The sequence below is a fragment of the Papio anubis genome, chromosome 18, assembly GCF_008728515.1.
Source record: "Papio anubis isolate 15944 chromosome 18, Panubis1.0, whole genome shotgun sequence".
NCBI lineage: Eukaryota > Metazoa > Chordata > Mammalia > Primates > Cercopithecidae > Papio > Papio anubis.
In genome coordinates this window covers 62,131,323-62,152,382 of record NC_044993.1, presented here as the reverse complement: position 1 = coordinate 62,152,382, position 21,060 = coordinate 62,131,323, and the positions used below count along the sequence as shown (strand labels likewise).

At 45.9% G+C, this 21,060-nt stretch overlaps 1 protein-coding gene across 1 annotated transcript; it reads right to left on the bottom strand.

Moving 5' to 3' along the window:
* Window positions 1-6,739: 6,739 nt before the first annotated feature.
* Window positions 6,740-7,388, bottom strand: LOC101015582. Its single transcript, XM_009196016.4, has one exon. The coding sequence runs from the start codon at window positions 7,247-7,249 to the stop codon at window positions 6,884-6,886; it is 366 nt and encodes a 121-aa protein (XP_009194280.1). The 5' UTR covers window positions 7,250-7,388; the 3' UTR covers window positions 6,740-6,883.
* Between the last annotated feature and the right edge of the window lie 13,672 nt (window positions 7,389-21,060).

Genomic DNA, 21,060 nt, shown 5'->3' with positions numbered 1-21,060 from the left:
TTCGCCTCAGCCTCCCAAAGTGCTGGGATTACAGGCATCAACCACGGCACCCAGCTGAGCTTTGTTAAGAATCAAATTTTTAACACCAGCAACAAAAAAGTAAAGAATCTGGCCGGTTGTGGTGGCTTACACCTGTAATCCCAGCACTTTGGGAGGCCGAGACTGGCTGGATCACAAGGTCAGGAGATTGAGACCATCCTGGCTAACACAGTGAAACGACTTCTCTACTAAAAAAAATACAAAAAAAATTAGCCGGGCATGGTGGCAGGCGCCTGTAGTCCCAGCTACTTGAGAGGCTGAGGCAGGAGAATGGCGTGAACCTGGGAGGCGGAGCTTGCAGTGAGCTGAGATCACACCACTGCACTCCAGCCTGGGCGACAGAACGAGACTCCGTCTCAAAAACAACAACAAAACCCTATTCCTTTTCTTACGGTTTCTGTATTTGCACCTATAAAAGAATAAGATAAACAGGGCACGGTGGCTCATGCTTGTAATCCCATCTCTTTAGGAGGCCGAGGCGGATAGACTGCTTGAGGACAGGAGTTCAAGACCAGCCTGACCAACATGGTGAAACTCTGTCTCTACTAAAAATACAAAAATTAGCCGGGTGTGGTGGCAGACACCTGTAATCCCAGCTACTCGGGAGGCTGAGGCAGGAGAATCACTTGAACCCAGGGGGCAGAGTTTGCATCTTGCCACTGCGCTCCAGCATGGGCAACAGAGCAAGACTCCGTCTCAAAAAAAAAAAAAAAAAAAATATATATATATATATACACAATATTGGGATTTTACAGTGCTTCCAATCAGAAAAACAGCAATAGTTAAATACGGCAGTTTTAAAATAGCCACATCCAGCCGGTCATCGTGCCTCATGCCTGTAATTCCAGCACTTTGGGAGGCCGAGATGGATGGATCACCTGAGGTCAGGAGTTTGAGACCAGCTTGGCCAACATGGTGAAACCCCATCTCTGCTAAAAATAAAAAAAATCAGCCGGGCATCGTGGCATGTGCCAGTAATCCCAGCTACTGGGGGGCTGAGGCCGGAGGATCACTTGAACCTGGGAGACGGAGGTTGCAGTGAGCCAAGATCGTGCCACTGCACTCCAGCCTGGGCAACACAGTGAGACTGTCTCAAAAAAAAAAAAAGTCACGTCCTTTCTTCACCAAAACAATTCTTTTCTTGGGGGTGGCAGACAGGGTGGGTGGGTTGTGAGTTTTAGAGGGCTATGATAGACCACTGGTGACACCTTGTGGCTAGTTCTTACCATTACAACCACATTTTGGGTTCCCTTTCAAATGTAAAATTAGAAAAATCAACATTGGGTATTTTTTCATTTACATAATTTTGTGAAACTAAAATGTGTTTAACTTTTCATTTTGAGATGATTATAGATTCATCAGGGGGTCCCAAGAAATGTATAGGGAAGTTCCATAGACCCTTCTCAGCCTCCCCCAGTGTTAACTATTAAATACCAAAACCAAGAAAGGGACATTGGTACAATCTATAGATCTAATGCAGTTTTCACAGTTACACCTGCTCTCCTTTGTGACAAAAGCACTTTGACATATCAAGGAAAACACATCAGGCCAACAAGAATCTCTTTCTTTGGTGGTGAAATAATATTAAATTCAATGACCAACTAGAAATTTTACCTTAGTTTTATGATAAAGTAAAATGAATCTCAGCATTCTACAACTTAGTTTTGTTGAAACAAATCTTGTTTCAGCCTGGAGTGGTGCCATCTTGGCTCACTGCAGCCTCAACCTCCCAGCTCACGGCTCGAGTGATCCTCCCACCTCAGCATCCAGGGTGGCTGGAACTACAGGCACACAACGCAACACCCAATTTTTTTTTTTTTTGAGACAGGGTCTCACTCTGTCACCCAGGCTGGAGTCTGGAGTACAGTGGCATGATCATGGCTCACTACTGTCTCCGCCTCCCAGGTTCAAGCAGTTCTCTTGCTTCAGCCTCCTGAGCAGCTGGGACTACAGGCACACCAAATGTAATTTTTTTTTTTTTTTTTTTTTTTTTTGTATTTTTAGTAGAGACAGGGTTTTGCCATGTTGACCAGACTGGTCTCAAACCCCTGACTTCAGGAAATCCACCGGCCTTGGCCTCCCAAAGTGCTGGGATTACAAGCGTGAGCCACCACACCCAGCCCCCAACTAATTTCTTGTACTTTTTTTTTTGTAGAGATGGGATTTTTGCCATGTTGTCCAGGCAGGTGTTGAACTCCTGACCTCAAGTGACCCAGCCGCCTTGGCCTCCCAAAATGCTGGGATTACCAGTGGGAGAGACCACATATGACCTCTAGCTTTTTGTGTGTGTGTGAGACAGTTTCACTCTTGTTGCCCAGGCTGGAGCACAATGGCGCGATCTCTGCTCACCACAACCTCCGCCTCCAGGGTTCAAGCGATTCTCCCGCCTCAGCCTCCCTAGTAGCTGGGATTACAGGTGTCTGCCATCACGCTCGGCTAATTTTTCGTATGTTTAGTAGAAAGAGGGTTTCACCTTGTTGGTCAGGCTGGTCTTGAACTCCTGACCTCAGGTCATCCACCCACCTCAGGCTCCCGAAGTGCTGGGATTACAGGTGTGAGCCACCGCACCTGGCCTGCCTTTCTTCTTTTGCTCAGGATTGCTTTGGATATGTGGACTCATATTGGTTCCATATGAATTTTAGGATTTTTTTTTCTGTCTCTGTGAAAATGTCATTGGTATTTTGATAGGGAGTGAAATGAATCTGTAGATGACTTTGGATAGCATGGTCACCGAGGGAAAAAACACCGATTGTTTTTTCTCTGCTCTAACCACGACAGCAATGAATACAGATGACTTCTGTAACCACAGACGACTTCTGTGACCAAAGGTGTGGGGATTTCTCCCCACACACCAAGCAATCAATCAATTCTACATCAGACATCTGCTGGGTGGCCTCCAATATATATATATATATTTTTACATAGTCTGTGTCGCCCAGGCTGGAGTGCAGTGGTGCAATCTTGGCTCACTGCAACTTCCGCCTCCCGAGTTCAAGTGATTCTCCTGCCTCAGCCTCCTGAATAGCTGGGAATACAGGTGCCTGCCACCATGCCTGGGTAATTTTTGTATTTTTAGTAGACAGGGTTTCACCATGTTGTCCAGGCTGGTCTTGAACTCCTGACCTCAGGTGATCCACTCTCCTTGGCCTCCAAAAGTTCTGGGATTACAGGCATGAGCGACTGCACCCGGCATTTTTTTCCCCCCTTTTAAACAAGGTCTAGCTCTGTTGCCCAGGCTGGAGTGGAGTAGCACAATCTCAACCTCTGAGGCTCAATCAATCCTCCCACCTCAGCTTTCCAAGTAGCTGGACCACAGGCAAGTGCCATCGTGCCTGGCTTTTTTTTCTGAGACACAGTCTTGCTCTGTCACTCAGACTGGAGTGCAATGACGTGGTCTAGGCTCACTGCAGCCTCTGCCTCCCAGATTCAAGTGATTCTCTTGCCTCTGCCTCCCGAGTAGCCGGGACTACAGGGACACACCGCCATGCTTGGATAATTTCTGTATTTTTAGTAGAGACAGGGTTTCACCATATTGGCCAGGCTGGTCTCAAACTCCTGACCTCAGGTGATCCACCCATCTCGGCCTCCTAAAGTGCTAGATTGCAGGTGTGAGCCACCACACCGGGCCTGTTTTTGTATTTTTTATAGAGACAGGCTTTTGCCATGTTAACCAGGTTAGTCTCGAACTCCTGAACTTAAGCAATCTACCTGCCTTGGCCTCCCAACGTGCTGGGATTACAGGCATGAAGCACCATGCCCAGCCTCAATTCTGACACTATCTACCTTGATATAGCATCAGGCCCCACAGACTGAGGGCTCACTCCCACAAAACAGCCCTCTCCCTTCCCGCCAGTCACAAATCTGAGCCTCCAGAACTTCTGACTTGTTTCAACTTGGGCTTCCCACAACCCTCTCTTTGGGTTCATTTAATTTGCTAATGCAGCTTACAGAATCCAGGGAAACACATTTACTGGTTTATTATAAAGGATGTTACCGGGCAAGGGATGATGGCTCATGCCTGTAATCCTTTGGGAGGCAAAGGCAGGCCAGGGTGCCAGGGGTCAGGAGTTTGAGACCAGCCTGGCCAACAAGGCAAAACCTTGTCGGTACTAAAAATCCAAACAGTAGTCGGGTGTGGTGGCTCACACCTGCAATCCCAGCTACCCAGGAGGCTGAAGCAGAATCCCATATGGGCAGAGCGGAACCTCACAATGGCGGGCCTCCGCCTGCACTCCAGCATGGTCTACAGAATTGCCAATGTAAAAAAAAAAAAAAAAAAAAAAAAAAAGGAGATGTTACTGGCTCACACTGGGAGCTGACATGTGTCAGATCACTTGAGGTCAGGAGTTCAAGACCAGCCTGGCCAACATGGTGAAAACCCTTCTCTACTAAAAATCCAAAAAGTAGCCGGGCATGGTGGTAGGCACCTGTAATCCCAGCACTTTGGGAGGCTGAGGTGGGCAGATCACTTGAGATCAGGAGTTCGAGACCAGCCTGGCTAACATGGAGAAATTCTGTCTCTATTAAAAAATACAAAAATTAGCCAGGCGTAATGGCAAAGGAATCCCAGCTACTTGGGAGGTTAAGTCAGCACAATCACTTGAATATGGAAAGCAGAGGTTGCAGTGAGCCGAGACTGTGCCATTGCACTCCAACCTGGGTGACAGAGCGAGACTGTCTCAAAAATAAAAAATAAAAAAGATGTTACCAAGGATACAGATGAAGAGACTCATAGGGTGAGGTGTGGGGAAAGGGGCTCAGAACTTCCCTGCCCTTCTTGGGTGAGCCACCCTCCAGGAATCTCCCCATGTTCAGCTCTCTGGAAACTCCCTGAACCCTGTCCTCTTAGGCACTGGTTATGATGAATAACCACACAGAAATGCAACTGGACACAAAGATCTGGCCATGATCTAACAGACGAAGTGGAGAAACAGAGCAAGGCCTCCGATTCTTCATGCTCTCTGTGGCCCCTTCTTCCAGGGTACATGGCGGGATCTCCTCTGAAGCGGGGGGTATTGTGACCCGCAATCAAAGTAGGTCAGACAACATTCCTTCTCCCAGGGTATGGGGTAGAGCCCATTCTGAAATGGGAGTATTATCACCTACTGTCAGACAAGCTGTGTCACTGAATTTACCTTTTTTTTGGGGGGGGGAGATGGAGTCTCACTCTTGTCACCAGACAGGAGCGCAGTGGCGTGATCTCAGCTCACTGTAACCTCCTCCTCCTGGGTTCAAGCAGTTCTCCTGCCTGTCTCCCGAGTAGCTGGGACTATAGGCACATGCCACCACGCCTAGCTAATTTTTGTGTTTTTAGTAGAAATGGGGTTTCACCATGTTGGCCAGGATGGTCTTGACCTCGTGATCCACCTGCCTCAGCCTCCCAAAGTGCTGAGATTACAGGCATGAGCCACTGTGCCTGGCCACAGAACTTCTTCATAGCCAACTCCAAGAAGGAAGGCAAGAGAAGATTCCTGCCTTGGGGAGAAAAATGGCAGGAGAAAGAAAGGTTGTTTTCCAAGACCTGCTTCAGAAGTCTCGGCTCACAGCAAGCTCTGCATCCCAGGTTCAAGAATTATTGCACCTCAGCCTCCCGAGTAGCTGAGACTACAGGTACGTGCCACCACACCCGACTAGTTTTTGTATTTTCAGTAGAGATGTGGTTTCACCATGTTGCTCAGACTGGTCTTGAACTCTTGACCTCAAGTGATCCACCCATCTCAACCTCCCAAAATGCTGGGATTACCGGTGTGAGCCACCACACCCGGCCGACTTGGTTTTGTTTTTTTTTTTTTTTGAGACCAAGTCTTACTCTGTGCCCCAGCCTGGATTGCAATGGCAAGATCTTGGCTCACTGCAGCCCCCACCTCCCAGGTTCAAGTGATTCTGTCTCAGCCTCCCAAGTAGCTGGGATTACAGGCATGCACCACCACACCTAGCTAATTTTTATATTTTTAGTAGAGATGGGGTTTCACCATGTTGGTCAGGCTGGTCTCAAACGCCTGCCCTCAGGTGATCCATCCGCCTCGGCCTCCCAAAGTGCTGGGATTACAGGTGTGAGCCATTGTACCCAGCAACGACATGGAATTATTCTGTTGAGTGGGAGGGGAAGACAGTCTCATTTTGTCATCCAAGCTGGAATGCAGTGGCACAATCTCAGCTCACTGCAACCTCCGCCTCCTGGGCTCAAGCGATTCTCTTGCCTGAGCCTCCCAAGTACCTGAGACTATAGACATCCACCACCATGCCCAGGCTATTTTTTTTTTTTTTTTTTGAGACATGGTTTCACCATGTTGCCCATACTGGTTTCAAACTCCTGGGCTCAAGCGATCCACCCACCTTGGCCTCCCACAGTGCTAGGATTACAGGTGAGCGACACCATGCCTGGCCAGATGGCATGAATTTGAGAGGCATCATTATGACCTGAAGGTCCTTCTGCACAGGGAATCTTATGCTTTAGAGAATAAAAACATTATAAAATTAGAAGAGTGTTTTTTGAGACAGAGCCTCACCCTGTTGCCCAGGCTGGAGTGCAGTGGCACAATCTCAGCTCACTGCAACCTCCGCCTCCCAGGTTCAAGCGATTCTCTTGCCTCAGCCTCCAGAGCAGCTGGAATTACAGGCGGCTGCCACCACGCCTGGCTAATTTTTCTATTTTTAGTAGAGATGGGGTTTCACCATGTTGGCCAGGCTGGTCTCGAACTCCTGACCTTGTGATCCACCCACCTCGGCCTCCGAAACTGCTGGGATTTCAAGAGTTTTTTAAAAGCCAGATTTTATTTCTATTTTAAAACAATGCTCAGGAGACTTAGCTCCAAAGACCAAGAGGCCAGGGTTCCATGTACAGCTACAGCGAGGTGCTGGCGATGACTGAGTGAGTCGTGGAAGGCGCTGTAGTTCCTTGGAGACTTCCACTTTTTCGTATCACTCCTAGTCTTAGTCTCGTGGTTTTCTGCAAGTTCTCGTCGACTGTAACTGTACACAGGGCTGTCACTCCAGTGAGGACAATGAAAAAAGCACCTATGGCTATCATTGTTAATCCCGTAGAGAAAACCACAGAGTCAGAGGGGTCCTGTAGAACAACAACGAGTCCCAGAATCACAGTCGATAACCCTAAGCAGGTGACAAGCAGACATTCAGAACAAGACAAGCATCGAAACTCCTGTCTTCCAGATAGACTCATCCATGGGTAAGTTTGGATAGGTTGGTACATGGTGATTTTTTGCTGCAGTAGGTAAGGGAAGAAAAAGTCTATGAAAGCTCAAATATAAAAAGGGTAAATAGAATCCTTTCTTTTTTTCTGTGAATTGCATCTACTGTGCATTCTATTTTCCTTTTTTTTTGTTTTTTTTTTTGTTTTGTTTTTTTAAACAGAGTCTCGCTCTGTTGCCAGGCTCAAGTGCAGTGGCGTGATCTTGGCTCACTTCAAGCTCTGCCTCTCGGGTTCAAGTGATTCTCCTGCCTCAGACTCCCTAGTAGCTGGGATTACAGGTGTGTGCCACCACACCCAGCTAATTGTTGTATTTTTAGTAGAGACAGGGTTTCACCACGTTGGCCAGAATGGTCTCAGTCTCTTGACCTCTTGATCCGCCTGCCTCAGCCTCCCAAAGTGCTGGGATTATAGGTAGGACCCACGGCGCCCGGCCCTTTTTCTTTTCTTTTCTTTTCTTTTCTTTTTTTTTTTTTAATGAGACAGAGTCTCACTCTGTTGCCCAGGCTGGAGTGTAGTGGCACGATCTAGGCTCACTGCAACCTCCACCTCCCAGGTTCAAGGGATTCTCCTGCCTCAGCCTCCTGAGTAGCTGGGATTACAGGTGCCCACCGCCACAGCTGGCTAATTTTTGTATTTGTAGTAGAGACAGGGTTTCAGCATATTGGCCAGGCTAGTCTCAAACTCCTGAATTCAAGTGATATGCCCACCTTGGCCTCCCCAAACGCTGGATTTACAAGCATAAGCCACCACACTGGGCCTACTATGCATTTTCAATCAGAACTCCCTTGACCCTGTGTAATATCCTGAAGGTAATTTAAAGGGCTGGCTTCTAAGAGGCACTCAAATTCCCCTCTGAGGAGACTCTCAGGAGGTCAGAGTTCTTCACGGTTTAAAATATATCTTTTGGCTGGGTGCGGTGGCTCACACCTGTAATCCCAACATTTTTGGACACCAAGTTGGGAGGACTGCTTCAGCTCAGAAGTTCAAGACCAGCTTGGGCAACATAGCTGAGACCCTGCCTCTACTAAAAATTTGAAGAAAATTATCCAGTTCTGGTAGTACCTGCCTGTAGTCCCATATACTTGGGAAGCTGAAGCAGGAGAATCACCTGAACCCAGGAGATGGAGGCTACAGTGAGCTATGATTAGGCCACTGTACTCCAGCCTGAGTGACAGGACGAGACCCTGTCTCAAATTTTTAAAAAAAGGAAATAAGAAGATATATCTTTACAATGTGAAAAGAAAACAAAATCTCAACCCCAAACTCACTATGCCCAGGGGAAAAGTTAAGCTTGGAAACCAAGTCACACAAACAAAACAAAATCTGCCTTTCCTTTTGTTCCTAAACAGATAACTATAAGATAGAAGGCCAGCCGGGTGCGGTAGCTCATGCCTGTAATTCCAGCACTTTGGGAGGCTGAGGCAGGCGGATCATGAGGTCAGGAGATTGAGACCATCCTGGCTAACACGGTGAAACCCCATCTCTCCTAAAAATACAAATTAGCCGGGCCTGGTAGCGGGCGCCTGTAGTCCCAGCTACTTGGGAGGCTGAGGCAGGAGAATGGCATCAACCTGGGAGGTGGAGCTTGCAGTGAGCTGAGACCATGCCACTGCACTCCAGCCTGGGCGACAGAGCGGGACTCCGTCTCGGGGGGAAAAAAAAAGACTAAAAAAGATAGAAGGCCACGTGTCTCACAAGGGGGACTTTTTTACCTGACAATGTAAATTAGTAGCTTATCTTCATAGGGAGGAGACAAGAGACTATAAATCGCCCCACCCACCCACCCATGCATATTTGATTTTTATATTTATCTACAGGTCAAGTACAGATTGCCCGAGTTCGAGAAATACATGATTGTTCTTCCTCTCCTTCCAGTGGCTCATGCCTGTAATCCCAGCACTTTGGGAGGCTGAGGCGGGCAGATCATTAGGTCAGGAGATCGAGACCATCCTGGCTAACACGGTGAAACCCCGTCTCTACTAAAAATACAAAAAATTAGCCGGGTGTGGTGGCAGGCGCCTGTAGTCCCAGCTACTTGGGAGGCTGAGGCAGGAGAATGGCGTGAACCTGGGAGGTGCAGCTTGCAGGGAGCCGAGACGATGCCACTGCACTCCAGCCTGGGCAACAGAGCGGGACTCTGTCTCGGGGGGGAAAAAAAAAAGACTAAAAAAGATAGAAGGCCACATGTCTCACAAGGGGGACTTTTTTACCCAACAATGTAAATTAATAGCTTATCTTCATAGGGAAGAGACAAGAGGAGACTTTAAACCGCCCCACCCACCCACCCCGAGACCTGTGCATATTTGATTTTTATGTTTATCTACAGGTCAAGTACAGATTGCTTGAGTTCAAGAAATACATGATTGTTCTTCCTCTCCTTCCTTTTCACATGCAGCACGTGGATTCAGTGAGCACCCAAAGCCTCAAAACAATGTGACCCTATCCTTCCCTGTTTTTTCTGTCCACCTTTCCCCTCCTGCCCACTGTTTCCCCTTAAATATTGAAGCCCTCTAAATCCTGTTTGGAAAAAGTGCTGGCTCCAGATCCTCTTGTGGCTTCTGTCTCTTTTTCCTGGGCATGTCCTCAACGTTGGCCAAAATAAACCTCTACAGGAATTGGGACCTTCTGAAACTTCTAGTTTACAAGTGAAATTTCATGAAGCTATCTCAAGACATCCAGAAAGACTACTTCTGAAAATGAATCCTTGTGCTTGGGAGGCCAAGGCAGGTAGATCGCTTGAGCCCAAGAGTTCAAGACCAGCCTGGGGAATGTGGCAAAACCCTGTCTCTACAAAAATAAATAAATAAAATAAAATACAAAAAATGAGCCCCGCATGGTGGCATGTGCCTGTAGTCCCAGATACCCTGGGAGCTGAGGCTTCAGTGAGCCTTGATTGTGCCACTGCACTCCAACCTGTGAGACAGCAAGGCCTCATCTCAATTATAAAAAAAGAAGGCTGGGCACAGTGGCTCATGCCTGTAATCCCAGCTCTTTGAGAGGCCAAGGCGAGCAGATCGCCTGAGGTCAGGGGTTCAAGACCAGTCCAGCCAACATGATGAAACTCCATCTCTACTAAAAATACTAAAATTAGCCAGGTGTGGTGGCATGTGCCTGTAATCTCAGCTACTTGGGAGGCTGAGGCAGGAGAATCACCTGCACCTGGGAGGCAGAGGTGGCAGTGAGCCAAGATTACACCACTGCACTCCAGCCTGGGTGACAAGAACAAGACTTCATCTTAAAAAAAAAAAAAAAGAAGAAGAAAATAGCCGGGCGCAGTGGCTCATGCCTGTGATCCCAGCACTTTGGAAGGCTGAGGCAGGTGGATCACCTGAGATTGGGAGTTCAAGATCAGCCTGACCAACATTGAGAAACCCCATCTCTACTAAAAATACAACAATTAGCCAGATGTGCTGGCTGTAATCCCAGCTACTCGGGAGGCTGAGGTAGGAGAATTGCTTGAACCCGGTAGGGTGAGCCAAGATTACACCATTGCACTCCAGCCTGGGCAACAAGAGCAAAACTCCGTCTCAGAAGAAGAAGAAGAAACTGAAGTACAAGGCCAAGGGTACTTGAAGTAGGCTTAACTTCTTCCTGAAGCACCATTAGTACTTGAAGGTAAATTTATGTTTTTATACTTTAGGTACAAGTAATGAAATTCAAGGCCAGGCATAGTGACTCATGCTTGGAACCCCCGCACTTTGGGAGGCCGAGGCAGGAGAATCACTTGAGGTCAGGAGTTTGAGACCAGCTTGGCCAACATGGTGAAATCCCTTCTCTACCAAAAATACAAAAATTAAGCCAGGTGCATTGGCTCACGTCCATCGTCTCAGCCCTTTTGGAGGCTGAGGCGGGCAGATCACTTGAGGTCAGGAGTTTAAGACCAGCCTGGCCAACATGGTGAAACCCCATCTCTACTTAAAATATGAAAATTAGCTGGGTGTGGTGGCACACACCTGTAATCCCAGCTACTCAGGAAGCCAAGGCAGGAGAATTGCTTGAACCCAGGAAGCGGAGGTTGCAGCGAGCGGAGATCACACCATTGCACTCTAGCCTGGGTGAGAGAGTGAGACTCTGTCTCAAAAAACAAACAACAACAACAAAAAAAAAAACCCACAAAAATTAGCCAGGTATGGATGGCCCACACCTGTAGTTCCAGCTACTGAGAAGGCTTGAGGCAGGACAGTCTCTTGAACCCGGGAGGCAGAGGTTGCAGTGAGCCGAGATCACACCACTGCACTCCAGCCTGGACAACATGGCAAGACTCTGTCTCAAAAAAAAAAAAAAAAAAAAAAAAAAAATCCAGAAGACACAAACAAAAACAAGTGACAAGTAATGAAACTCAAGGTCAAAGATTAAGAACATGGACTTGAAGGAGACGGGACAGTCACTCAAAGGAAACGTATTTTGTTTTTCACCAGCAGGAGGACTCAGTAGGTACAAAGTTTATCAAGGAAGAAGCCTGGGCGGGGACAGTGATTGCCAAACGCTCCCCGCAGCTGTGGTTGCTCTTGCCTTGGGGACAGGAGTTCACCTGAGGTTACTGTTTATTAGAGAGCATCAAATGTGGATCGCAGAACTCCATAGCCACCAACCTAACTCAAGTCCCGGTTGGGATTTTCACTGAGAAATGGTTGTGTGGCATTTTATCAACACATCAGCACCCCTGCGAAAAAGGTTTGGCTTCTAATTAATCGGATTAATAGCCAGCTTCCAAATCAATGGCTTTTCTTAACACACCAGCAAAAGTCATTTGCTGAGTGAAAACCTGAGAACATCTACTATTCAGTGATCTTTCCTGAAGAGATAAGTGGTAAGAGCAACTCCGCCCAACAAAATATGAAGTCTTAGGTTTTTCAAGCAGTAAATGAATACTGAATGAAAGCTAAGCATAAAGATAATACATTAATGGCTGGGCGGGGTGGCTCACGCCTGTAATCCCAGCACTCTGGGAGGCCAAGGTGGGTGGATCACCTGCGGTCAAGAGTTCGAGACCATCCTGGCCAACATAGTAAAACCCCATTTCTACTAAAAATACAAAAAAAGTAGCCGGGCATGTGATGCATGCCTGTAATCCCAGGTACTCGGGCGGCTGAGGCAGGAGAATCGCTTGAACCCCGGAGGCAGAGGTTACAGTGAGCTGAGATCACACCACTGCACTCCAGCTTGGGCAACAAGAGTAAAACTCCACCTCAAAAAAATAAAATAAAATAAAATAAAATAATACTACTACATTCATATAAAATCATGGGGACAACTGGAATGGAAAAAGAAATTCGAAGAGGAAAAAATGGTAAACCTTGCTTTTTTTTTTTTTTTTGAGACAGTCTTGCTGTGTCACCAGGATGGGGTGCAGTGCTGTGATCTCAGCACACTGCAATCTCTACCTCCTGGGTTCAAGTGATTCTCCTGCCTCAACCTCCCGAGTAGCTGGGACTACAGGCATGTGCCACCACATCTGGGTAATTTTTGTATTTTTAGTAGAGACAGGGTTTCACCATGTTGGCCAGATGATCTCAATCTCTTGACCTCCTGATATGCCCGCCTCGGCCTCCCAAAGTGCTGTGATTACAGGCGTAAGCCACCGCGCCCAACCGGTTTTTTGTTTTGTTTTTGAGACAGGGTCTTGCTCTGTCCCCCAGGCTGGAGTGCAGTGGCGCAATCTCAGCTCACTGCAACCACTGCCTCCCAGGCTCAAGCGATCCTCCCATCTCAGCCTCCCAAGTAGCTGGGACTACAGTGCCTGCCACCACTCCTGGCTTATTTTTGTGTGTGTTTTTGTAGAGAGGGGGTTTCATCTTGTTGCCCAAGCTGGTGTCAAACTTCTGGGATCAGGCAATCCTCCTGCCTCGGCCTCCTGAACTGCTGGGATTACAGGTGTGAGCCACCACACCTGGCCCAGGTGTTTTCAATGATGTCTTTGCAACTGTATACACTAAACATTTTAGGTGTCAGGTTAAATACTAGGTGGAACAGAGTTCATCACAAAATTTTAGGGTATGTAGGAACACAAAAAAAAAAACACTAATGAAAACAATGACAAATACTAGTGGTTTTGGCCTTTTAGGCTTGAATTCACCTTTAATGGAACCATTTTATTAATTTGCCATTTCATATGATGTTTTAACCCTAAATTGCTGGTAAGTTTTGTAGCTGAATTTTCTGAGCATTTGTGACTAACTATGCTGTGTTCTTTAGTTTACTAACAATTTTGTTTCTGATTCCCTAATGTTTAGCCATCCTTACATTCTTCAGATAAGCTCTCCTAAGCTGTTATTAACCTGGTCAAGCAGTACATGGCGTACATTTATCTTAAGACCAGGTGAGAGCAGTTTTTCTGGAGAAGAAAACTACTAGGTTTGAGTACTAAAAATATTACTTTTGCAAAATGAATTGGGAAGCTTTGAATTATAACGGCAACTACTCAAGATTTGTATGCACGACATTATTTTATTTTTTGAGACAGGATCTTTCTCTGTTACCCAGGCTGGAGTGCATTGGCGTGGTCTCGGCTCACTGCAACCTCCACCTCCCATGCTCAAGCAATCCTCCTCCCTCAACCTCCAGAGTGACTGAGACTAAGCCACCTTGCCCAGCTAATTTTTGTATTTTGAGTAGAGACGGGGTTTGCCATGTTACCCAGGCTGGTCTGAGCTCAAGTGATCCACCTACATCAAGCCTTCCAAAGTGCTAGGACTACAGGCGTAAGCCAGCGCACCTGGCCCACAGTATTATTAAGTTAAATCTCACTGTCTTTTCTCTTCCAGTTTTCAGGTTTTTGTCTCTTCATCCAGTTTTGGGAACTTTTGAGTTCCCATTATCTAGACATAAGATGTTGATATGAAATGGGCATAATTCCCTTTGATTTTTTTTAGCTTATCTTTCCTGCCTAGGTTATTAAATGGCAAATATTTGTTTTTTCCCCCCCTGCTTTGCAGGGATGTATTGATCTGCCACCTTTTTCAAAAACCAGTTTAGGGCCAGGCACAGGAGCTTACACCTATAACCCCAGCACTTTGGGAGACTGAGGTGGGAGGATCCCTTGAAGTCAGGAGTTTGAGATTAGCCTGGGCAACATAGTTGAGACCCATCTCTACTAAAAATCTAAAAATTTTTTCAAAGCCAAGCACAGTAGCTCATGTCTGTAATGCTAACACTTTGCAAGGCCAAGGCGGGTAGATCACTTGAGGTTAAGAGTTCAAAATCAGACTGGCCAACATGGTAAATTCCTGTCTCCACTAAAAATACAAAAATTAGCCGAGCATGGTGGCACGCGCCTGTAATCCCAGCTACTTAGGAGGCAGTGAGCCGAGATTGTGCCACTGCACTCCAGCCTGAGCAACAGAGACTCTGTCTCAAAAAAAAAAAAAAAAAAAGAAAAGAAAAGAAAAAAGAGAAATCCAACAGCCTGACAGAAAAATAGTCAATGGATATGAACAAGAGACTAGATCTCTGAAGAAATATAAATTGTTAACTTAATATAAAAAAAAATGCAGCCCAACAACATTAATATTTAAGACAGCCTTTTAAGTGACTTTCAATCACAGTTAACAAAGAGCAAGCTAAAAGTTTTATAAAAGAAATGATAGCGTCTCTCACCTGTTACGGCAGGCAACTTTTTAGCAAAATAAGGTCAGGAATAGTTTCCCCAAACAGCTGGACACCCTCCGTCAAGACAAACCGTCTTAGATAAAAAGATGAGCAACGTGATGCTGTGTTTCTTTTATACGAATTAGGCTCTTGATTGGATAATTGAAATAACACGAATTCTCACAAGCAGAAATCTTCACACATCAGGTTAGATTGTTTTCTTAATTCATGCAATAATATAATCCCTCAGTTCTATAAACGTTGAAGAAATTCACTTCTCACAAGGAGAGACTGGGGGTAAATCCATATAGCAGTTCGCTTGAAAGCCCCCACGTAAAATAATAATAATAATAACAACAACAACAAATAAAAGATCTGTTTTACCCTGGTTGGTTTTTAGTTGAGCATTTCATTTGGTTCACCTGCTGAGAATTTGGTAACGATGTTACTGTGAAGCAGGACGACTTCTAGCCACTGTATCCTTCACAGCACTGTTTCCCAGCACTCACTGAGCAGAAGAATCACCTGGCCTCTTGGTCAAAACACAGATTCCTAAGTTCCACATGTATACAGTAATTCCAGTTAAGCAGGTCTGCAGTCGGACCGGGAGTGTGCATTTTTCAGAAACACCACCCACCCCGACCAGGGATCTTTAAATATTTTTACCATGCTCTTAATAATAGACATTTCAGAGGGATGAGTTGAAAGAGGGCTGGCATTTGTTCACTACAAAATCATACCATTGCAGGAATCTTGGAAAATATAGACCAGAAGGAAACAAAGGGAGAAAAATAAGCATAGGAAAAAATACTGTAAAAAAATCAAGATATTAAATATTAACTGAGCTTATGTTTAGGAAGTGGAACTGTGTATTATTATTTACAGGTTTTATTTACAGACTAAAGGGTGCAGAAGGCATTAAAATATTTTGTGATACTAATCCCATTTTGGAGATAAAAAATAAGCACTGGTCAGGCACAGTAGCTCATGCCTATAATCCCAGCACTTTAGCAGGCTGAGGTGGTAGGATCACTAGAGGCCAGGAGTTCAAAGTGGACGACATAATGAGATACTCAATTTTTTTTTTTTTTTTTTTTTTTTTTAGATGGAGTCTCCCTCTGTCGCCCAGGCTGGAGTGCAGTGACACCTTCTCGGCTCACTGCAACCTTCACCTCCTGGGTTCAAGTGATTTTCCTGTCTCAGACTCCCAAAGTAGCTGGGACTACAAGTGTGCACCACCACACCCAGCTAATTTTGTATTGATTTTTAGTAGAGATGAGGTTTCATCACGTTGGCCAGGCTGGTCTCGAACTCTTGACCTTAGGTGATCCACCCACCTTGGCCTCCCAAAGTGCTGGAATTATAGGTGTGAGCATCATGCCCAGCCCCCGAGATACTCCATCTCTTATATATATATATATACTTTTTAAAATTAGCTGGTCATAGTGGTGCCCACTTGTAGTCCCAGCTACTCAGGAGGCTGAGGTTGGAGGATCACTTGAGCCTAGGAGGTCAAGGCTGCACTGAGCCATGATCATGCCACTGCACTCCAGCCTGGGCAAAAAAGTGAGAACCTGTCTTACAGGTAAAATCTGTAAGTGTTTAAGTGTGGAATTTTTTAAAAATTTATTTTAATTTTATTTAAAAATTGAGGCCAGGTGTGGTGGCTCATGCCTATAATCCCAGCACTTTGGGACACTGAAGCAGGTGAATCACGAGGTCAGGAGTTCAAGACCAGACTGGCCAAGATGGTGAAGCCCCCATCTCTACTAAAAATACAAAAATTAGCCGGGCGTGGTGTCATGCGCCTATAATCCCAGCTACTCAGGAGGCTGAGGTATGAGAATCACTTGAACCCGGGAGGCAGAGGTTGCAGTGAGCTGAGATCGCGCCATTGCACTCCAGCCTGGGTGACAAGAGCAAGACTCCATCTCAAAAAAAAAAAAAGAAAAGAAAAAGAAACAAAAAGAAAAGGACCCAGCAGAGTTACATAAACAGGAGATACTAATCATTTTAAGCATTGAACTGCAATGTTATAATCTGGGGTTAAATAGAACCACCTAAATAATTTGCCATTTTTTCTCTCCAGGACCACTATACTGAAATAATCCCCACAACCAAAATTTTACTCATAGTCTTTGATCAGATGCACTAATTTCCTCAGGATCCAAGGACTGATGAAGGTTTCTCATGGCTCATACAGTCCAAATTGGGAATCTTGGTATTTCAATATTAATACTATCTGTAGGCAAGAAAACCTTGACAATATCAGAAAAAAAATGTAGGTAGTGCAGAACTTTCAAATATTTAACTAAATGGTAAGATTTCTTGGCTCTTAAACACCCATATACAGAAAGTAGAGCAATTTCTCGGTACCCTCATTTCAGTATTTCTCAAGGAGACCAAAATACAATGTGATCCTTTTTTTTTTTTTTTTTTTTTGAGATGGTGTCTTGCTCTGTCGCCCAGGCTGGAGTGCAGCAGCGTGATCTTGGCTCACTGCAAGCTCCACCTCCCGGGTTCATGCCATTCTCCTGCCTCAGCCTCCCGAATAGCTGGGATGACAGGCGCACGCTGCTGCGCCCAGCAAATTTTTTGTAGTTTTGGTATAGACGGGGTTTCACCGTATTAGCCAGGATGGTCTCAGTCTCCTGACATCATGATTCCCCCGCCTAGGCCTCTCAAAGTGCTGGGATTACAGGCGTCAGCCACCGCGCCCGGCCTTTTTTTTTTTTTTTTTTTTTTGATGGATTCTCACTCTGTCACCCAGGCTGGGGCTCAGTGGCGTGATCTTGGCTCACTGCAACCTCTGCCTCCTGGGTTCAAGCGATTCTCCTGCCTTAGCCTCTTGAGTAGCTGGGATTACAGATGCCCACTACCACATCGGCTAATTTTTGTATTTTTAGTACAGACGAGATTTTGCCATGTTGGCCAGGCTGGTTTCGAACTCCCGACCTCAGGTGATCTGCCCACTTCAGCCTCCCAAAGTGCTGGGATTACAGGCGTGAGCCACCGCGCCCAGCCACAATGTGATGTTTAGCAGTTGGATTGACTTAAATACATTCATGGCATGTAAAATGAAATTTTAATTATTATGATTCCTGAAAAAACAAATGAACTAAAACTCAATTACTTCCTTCAGAACAAAAATGTTACACTAGAATTTCTCCCATCAGATCTCATTTCGTTCATTAAATCTCCCTGGTGAAGAGGATGGATTCCAGAAACCCAGGGCCAACAATGAAATATCAGCCTCATACTTTGCCCACAAGAGCACACAAGAGCATCATATACCATAGTAGAGATTTATGGTCCTCCTCTTAGCCCCCGGGGAGACTACTATCAGCTCCTAGCACTATCAGCTGGCTAGGAATGTGTATGCAACACTTCTGAAGCCTTGGAAACCTAGTACAGAACGTACTCATCTTAAGATGATTCAACTTTATGATTTTTCAACTTTATGATGGTATAAAAGTGATACATAATCAGTAGAAACCATACACACATAACCATTGTTTTTTACTTTTAGTACAGTATTCATTACATTTGTCAACACTTTATTATAAGATAAGCTTTATGTTAGATGATAATACCAGCATCTTGCTCAATAAATTGAAGCCGGCTTTTTCAACAGAGAATATTATTAGAATGAAACTAGATGCAAGAACAGGAAGGTAAACACCTGTGTCATATTCAACAAGACTGAACTACGGGGCAAAGAATCACATAGTGTTGCAAAATCTTGAACTGGCTAGAGGATACGATTACAAAACCCACACAGCTATTGCTGGAAAATTATGTCATGCAGAGAACAGACTGGCATGATTATGTATGTGGATTTGTCCTACACAAATCAGATCTTTAAGTGAAACAAGTCTATCTAACCATAGAACCTAGTTTCTATGGAAAACAAATCAATTAAGCTAAACTCCCACATTTTAAATGTATATTCATTTATAGAAGCCTGAAAGGACAGTGGGGTTACAAATAATTTTATATTTTAGAGGCTTTCATAATTTAAAAAGTTAACATTACAATTCGTGTTACTAAAATGCAAAAGCAGGTTGGGCATGGCGCCTCACGCCTGTAATCTGAACATTTCGGGAGGCTGAGGCAGGAGGACTTGAGGACAGGAGTTCAAGGCCAGCCTCGGGAATACAGGGAAAACCCATCTCTACGACATACGTAAAAATTGGCCAGGTGTGATGGCATACCCCTGTAGTCTGAGCTACTTGGGAGGCTGAGGTGGGAGGATGGCCTTGAGCCCAGGAGATTGAGGCTGGAACTGTGATGGCACTAGTGCACTCCAGCCTGGGAAACAGTAAGACCATCTCCCCCACTGCCCGCACCCGCCCCCCCCCACCCCCCGCAAAAAAACAAAAGCAGGCTAGACTCCTCTAACTTGAGGGAGAGCTACAGATCTGTTTTCTTTTTACTCCGTTTTGCTCTGCCACCCAGGCTGGAATGCAGTGGTGTGATCTCGGCTCACTGCAACCTCCACCTCCTGGGTTAAAGTGATTCTCCTGCTTCAGCCTCCCAAGTAGCTGGGATCCCAGGCCTCCCACCACGTCTGGCTAGTTTTTGTATTTTTAGTAGAGATGGGGTTTCACCATGTTAACCAGGCTGATCTCAGATCTCCTGGCCTCAAGTGATCTGCCAGCCATGGCTGGGATTACAGATGTGAGCCACCATGCCCAGAATTTTTTTTTTTTTGAGACTGGGCCAGGGGAGGGGGCAGCAGGCCAGGGATTGTCTCTGTTGCCCAGGCTGGAGTACAAGATCGTGATCATGGCCCACTGCAGTCTCTACCTCCCAGGTTCAAGCAATCCTCCCACCTCAGCCTCCCAAGTAGCTGGGACCACGGGCATGTGCCAAATACACCCAGCTTATTTTTGGTAGAGGTGTGGTTTTGCCATGTTGCCCAGGATGGTCTCAAACTCCTAGGCTCAAGCAATCCACCCAGCCTTCCAAGTGCTGGGATTATGTTGGGAAAAGCTGAGTGTTGGGAGAAGCTGAGGCAGGGCTTGCATGTCTGACACAATGTAAGAGTCTTGGAACATGTCCGGGGTCCAGGGTCTAAAACCCCTTGTGGCCTTTGGAACACCAAGCTCTGTGCTAAAGGGTGGAAGGGTACCCTGAGGCGCCATAATCTAAGCCCAGGGCATAAAATCCCTCGTGGCTTGGATCGAATCCAGGGCTTGTGGCTCTGGAACGTGTCTAGACTTGCTGGCTCCTTGCTCTCCCAGGATCAATTGTATCTTGAGTTAAAACAACCTGCTCTCCACTATCTCGAGTAGCAGAACAAATGCTAAACCATCACAGCTGTAAATCATGTGCTTAATGCAACGCGCCCTTTCCACCTCCACATTCTCACCACTTGTTTCTTTGTTGGATTACCAATAAACAGCATGGGCTCCCAGTGCTCAGGGCCTTCGCAGCCTCCACGATGGCGATGGTCCCCGGTCCCACTTTTCTCTCTCTCAAATTTTTTCTCAATCCTTTGACTCCGCCAGACTTCATCACCCCCACGACCTGGTGTTGGGTCTGATCACTCCAACAGGGTTACAGATATGAGCCACTGCACCTGGCACCCACATCATCTCTGAAAGCAGTTCAGTCTTTTGCATGCAAGCACATTCCTGCACTGCAGTGAATCTGTAACTTACTACTACAGATGCATACCAATTCACAACCAGTGAAAGGCCGAATACCTAAAAAGTTTACCGCCTCAGAATATACTTGACAATTGCGGAAACTTCAGTAGTCTACTCTTCCAAGTTTCCTTGGAGTTGTCATATATAAGCAAGTCCATATGGACTGAGGAATAACGAGGAAGAGGGGAAGGCTTATGGAAGATAAATCACGTTCTTGCCTCCAGTAGGTAGGATTCAATTCAGTGCCTGTATAAATGACTCCATGTTAATTTCCCTTCCCATATGGATGCTAATCCAGTGACTCATAAGCTTAGACCAATTCAGCATGAGAGCCAAGCAACTCATGCTTCTCCTGAATTCTATAGCTGTATTCTCATACAGCGAGGCCCTCACTGGGCCACTTTGGGGATGACCACAAAGGTATGTGATGGGTCACATCATAGACCTCCAGTCAGACCCACGTGATTTGGAAAGCCAACAGTGTGTCTACTCAGAAGCAAAGCAACGTTATACTTTTTTCTGAGACGGAATCTCAGTCACCCAGGCTGGAGCACAGTGGGGTGATAGTGG

Excerpts from the sequence above, each read along its gene's own strand:
- LOC101015582 (XM_009196016.4), bottom strand. The coding sequence starts at position 7,249 with ATGTACCAACCTATCCAAACTTACCCATGGATGAGTCTATCTGGAAGA.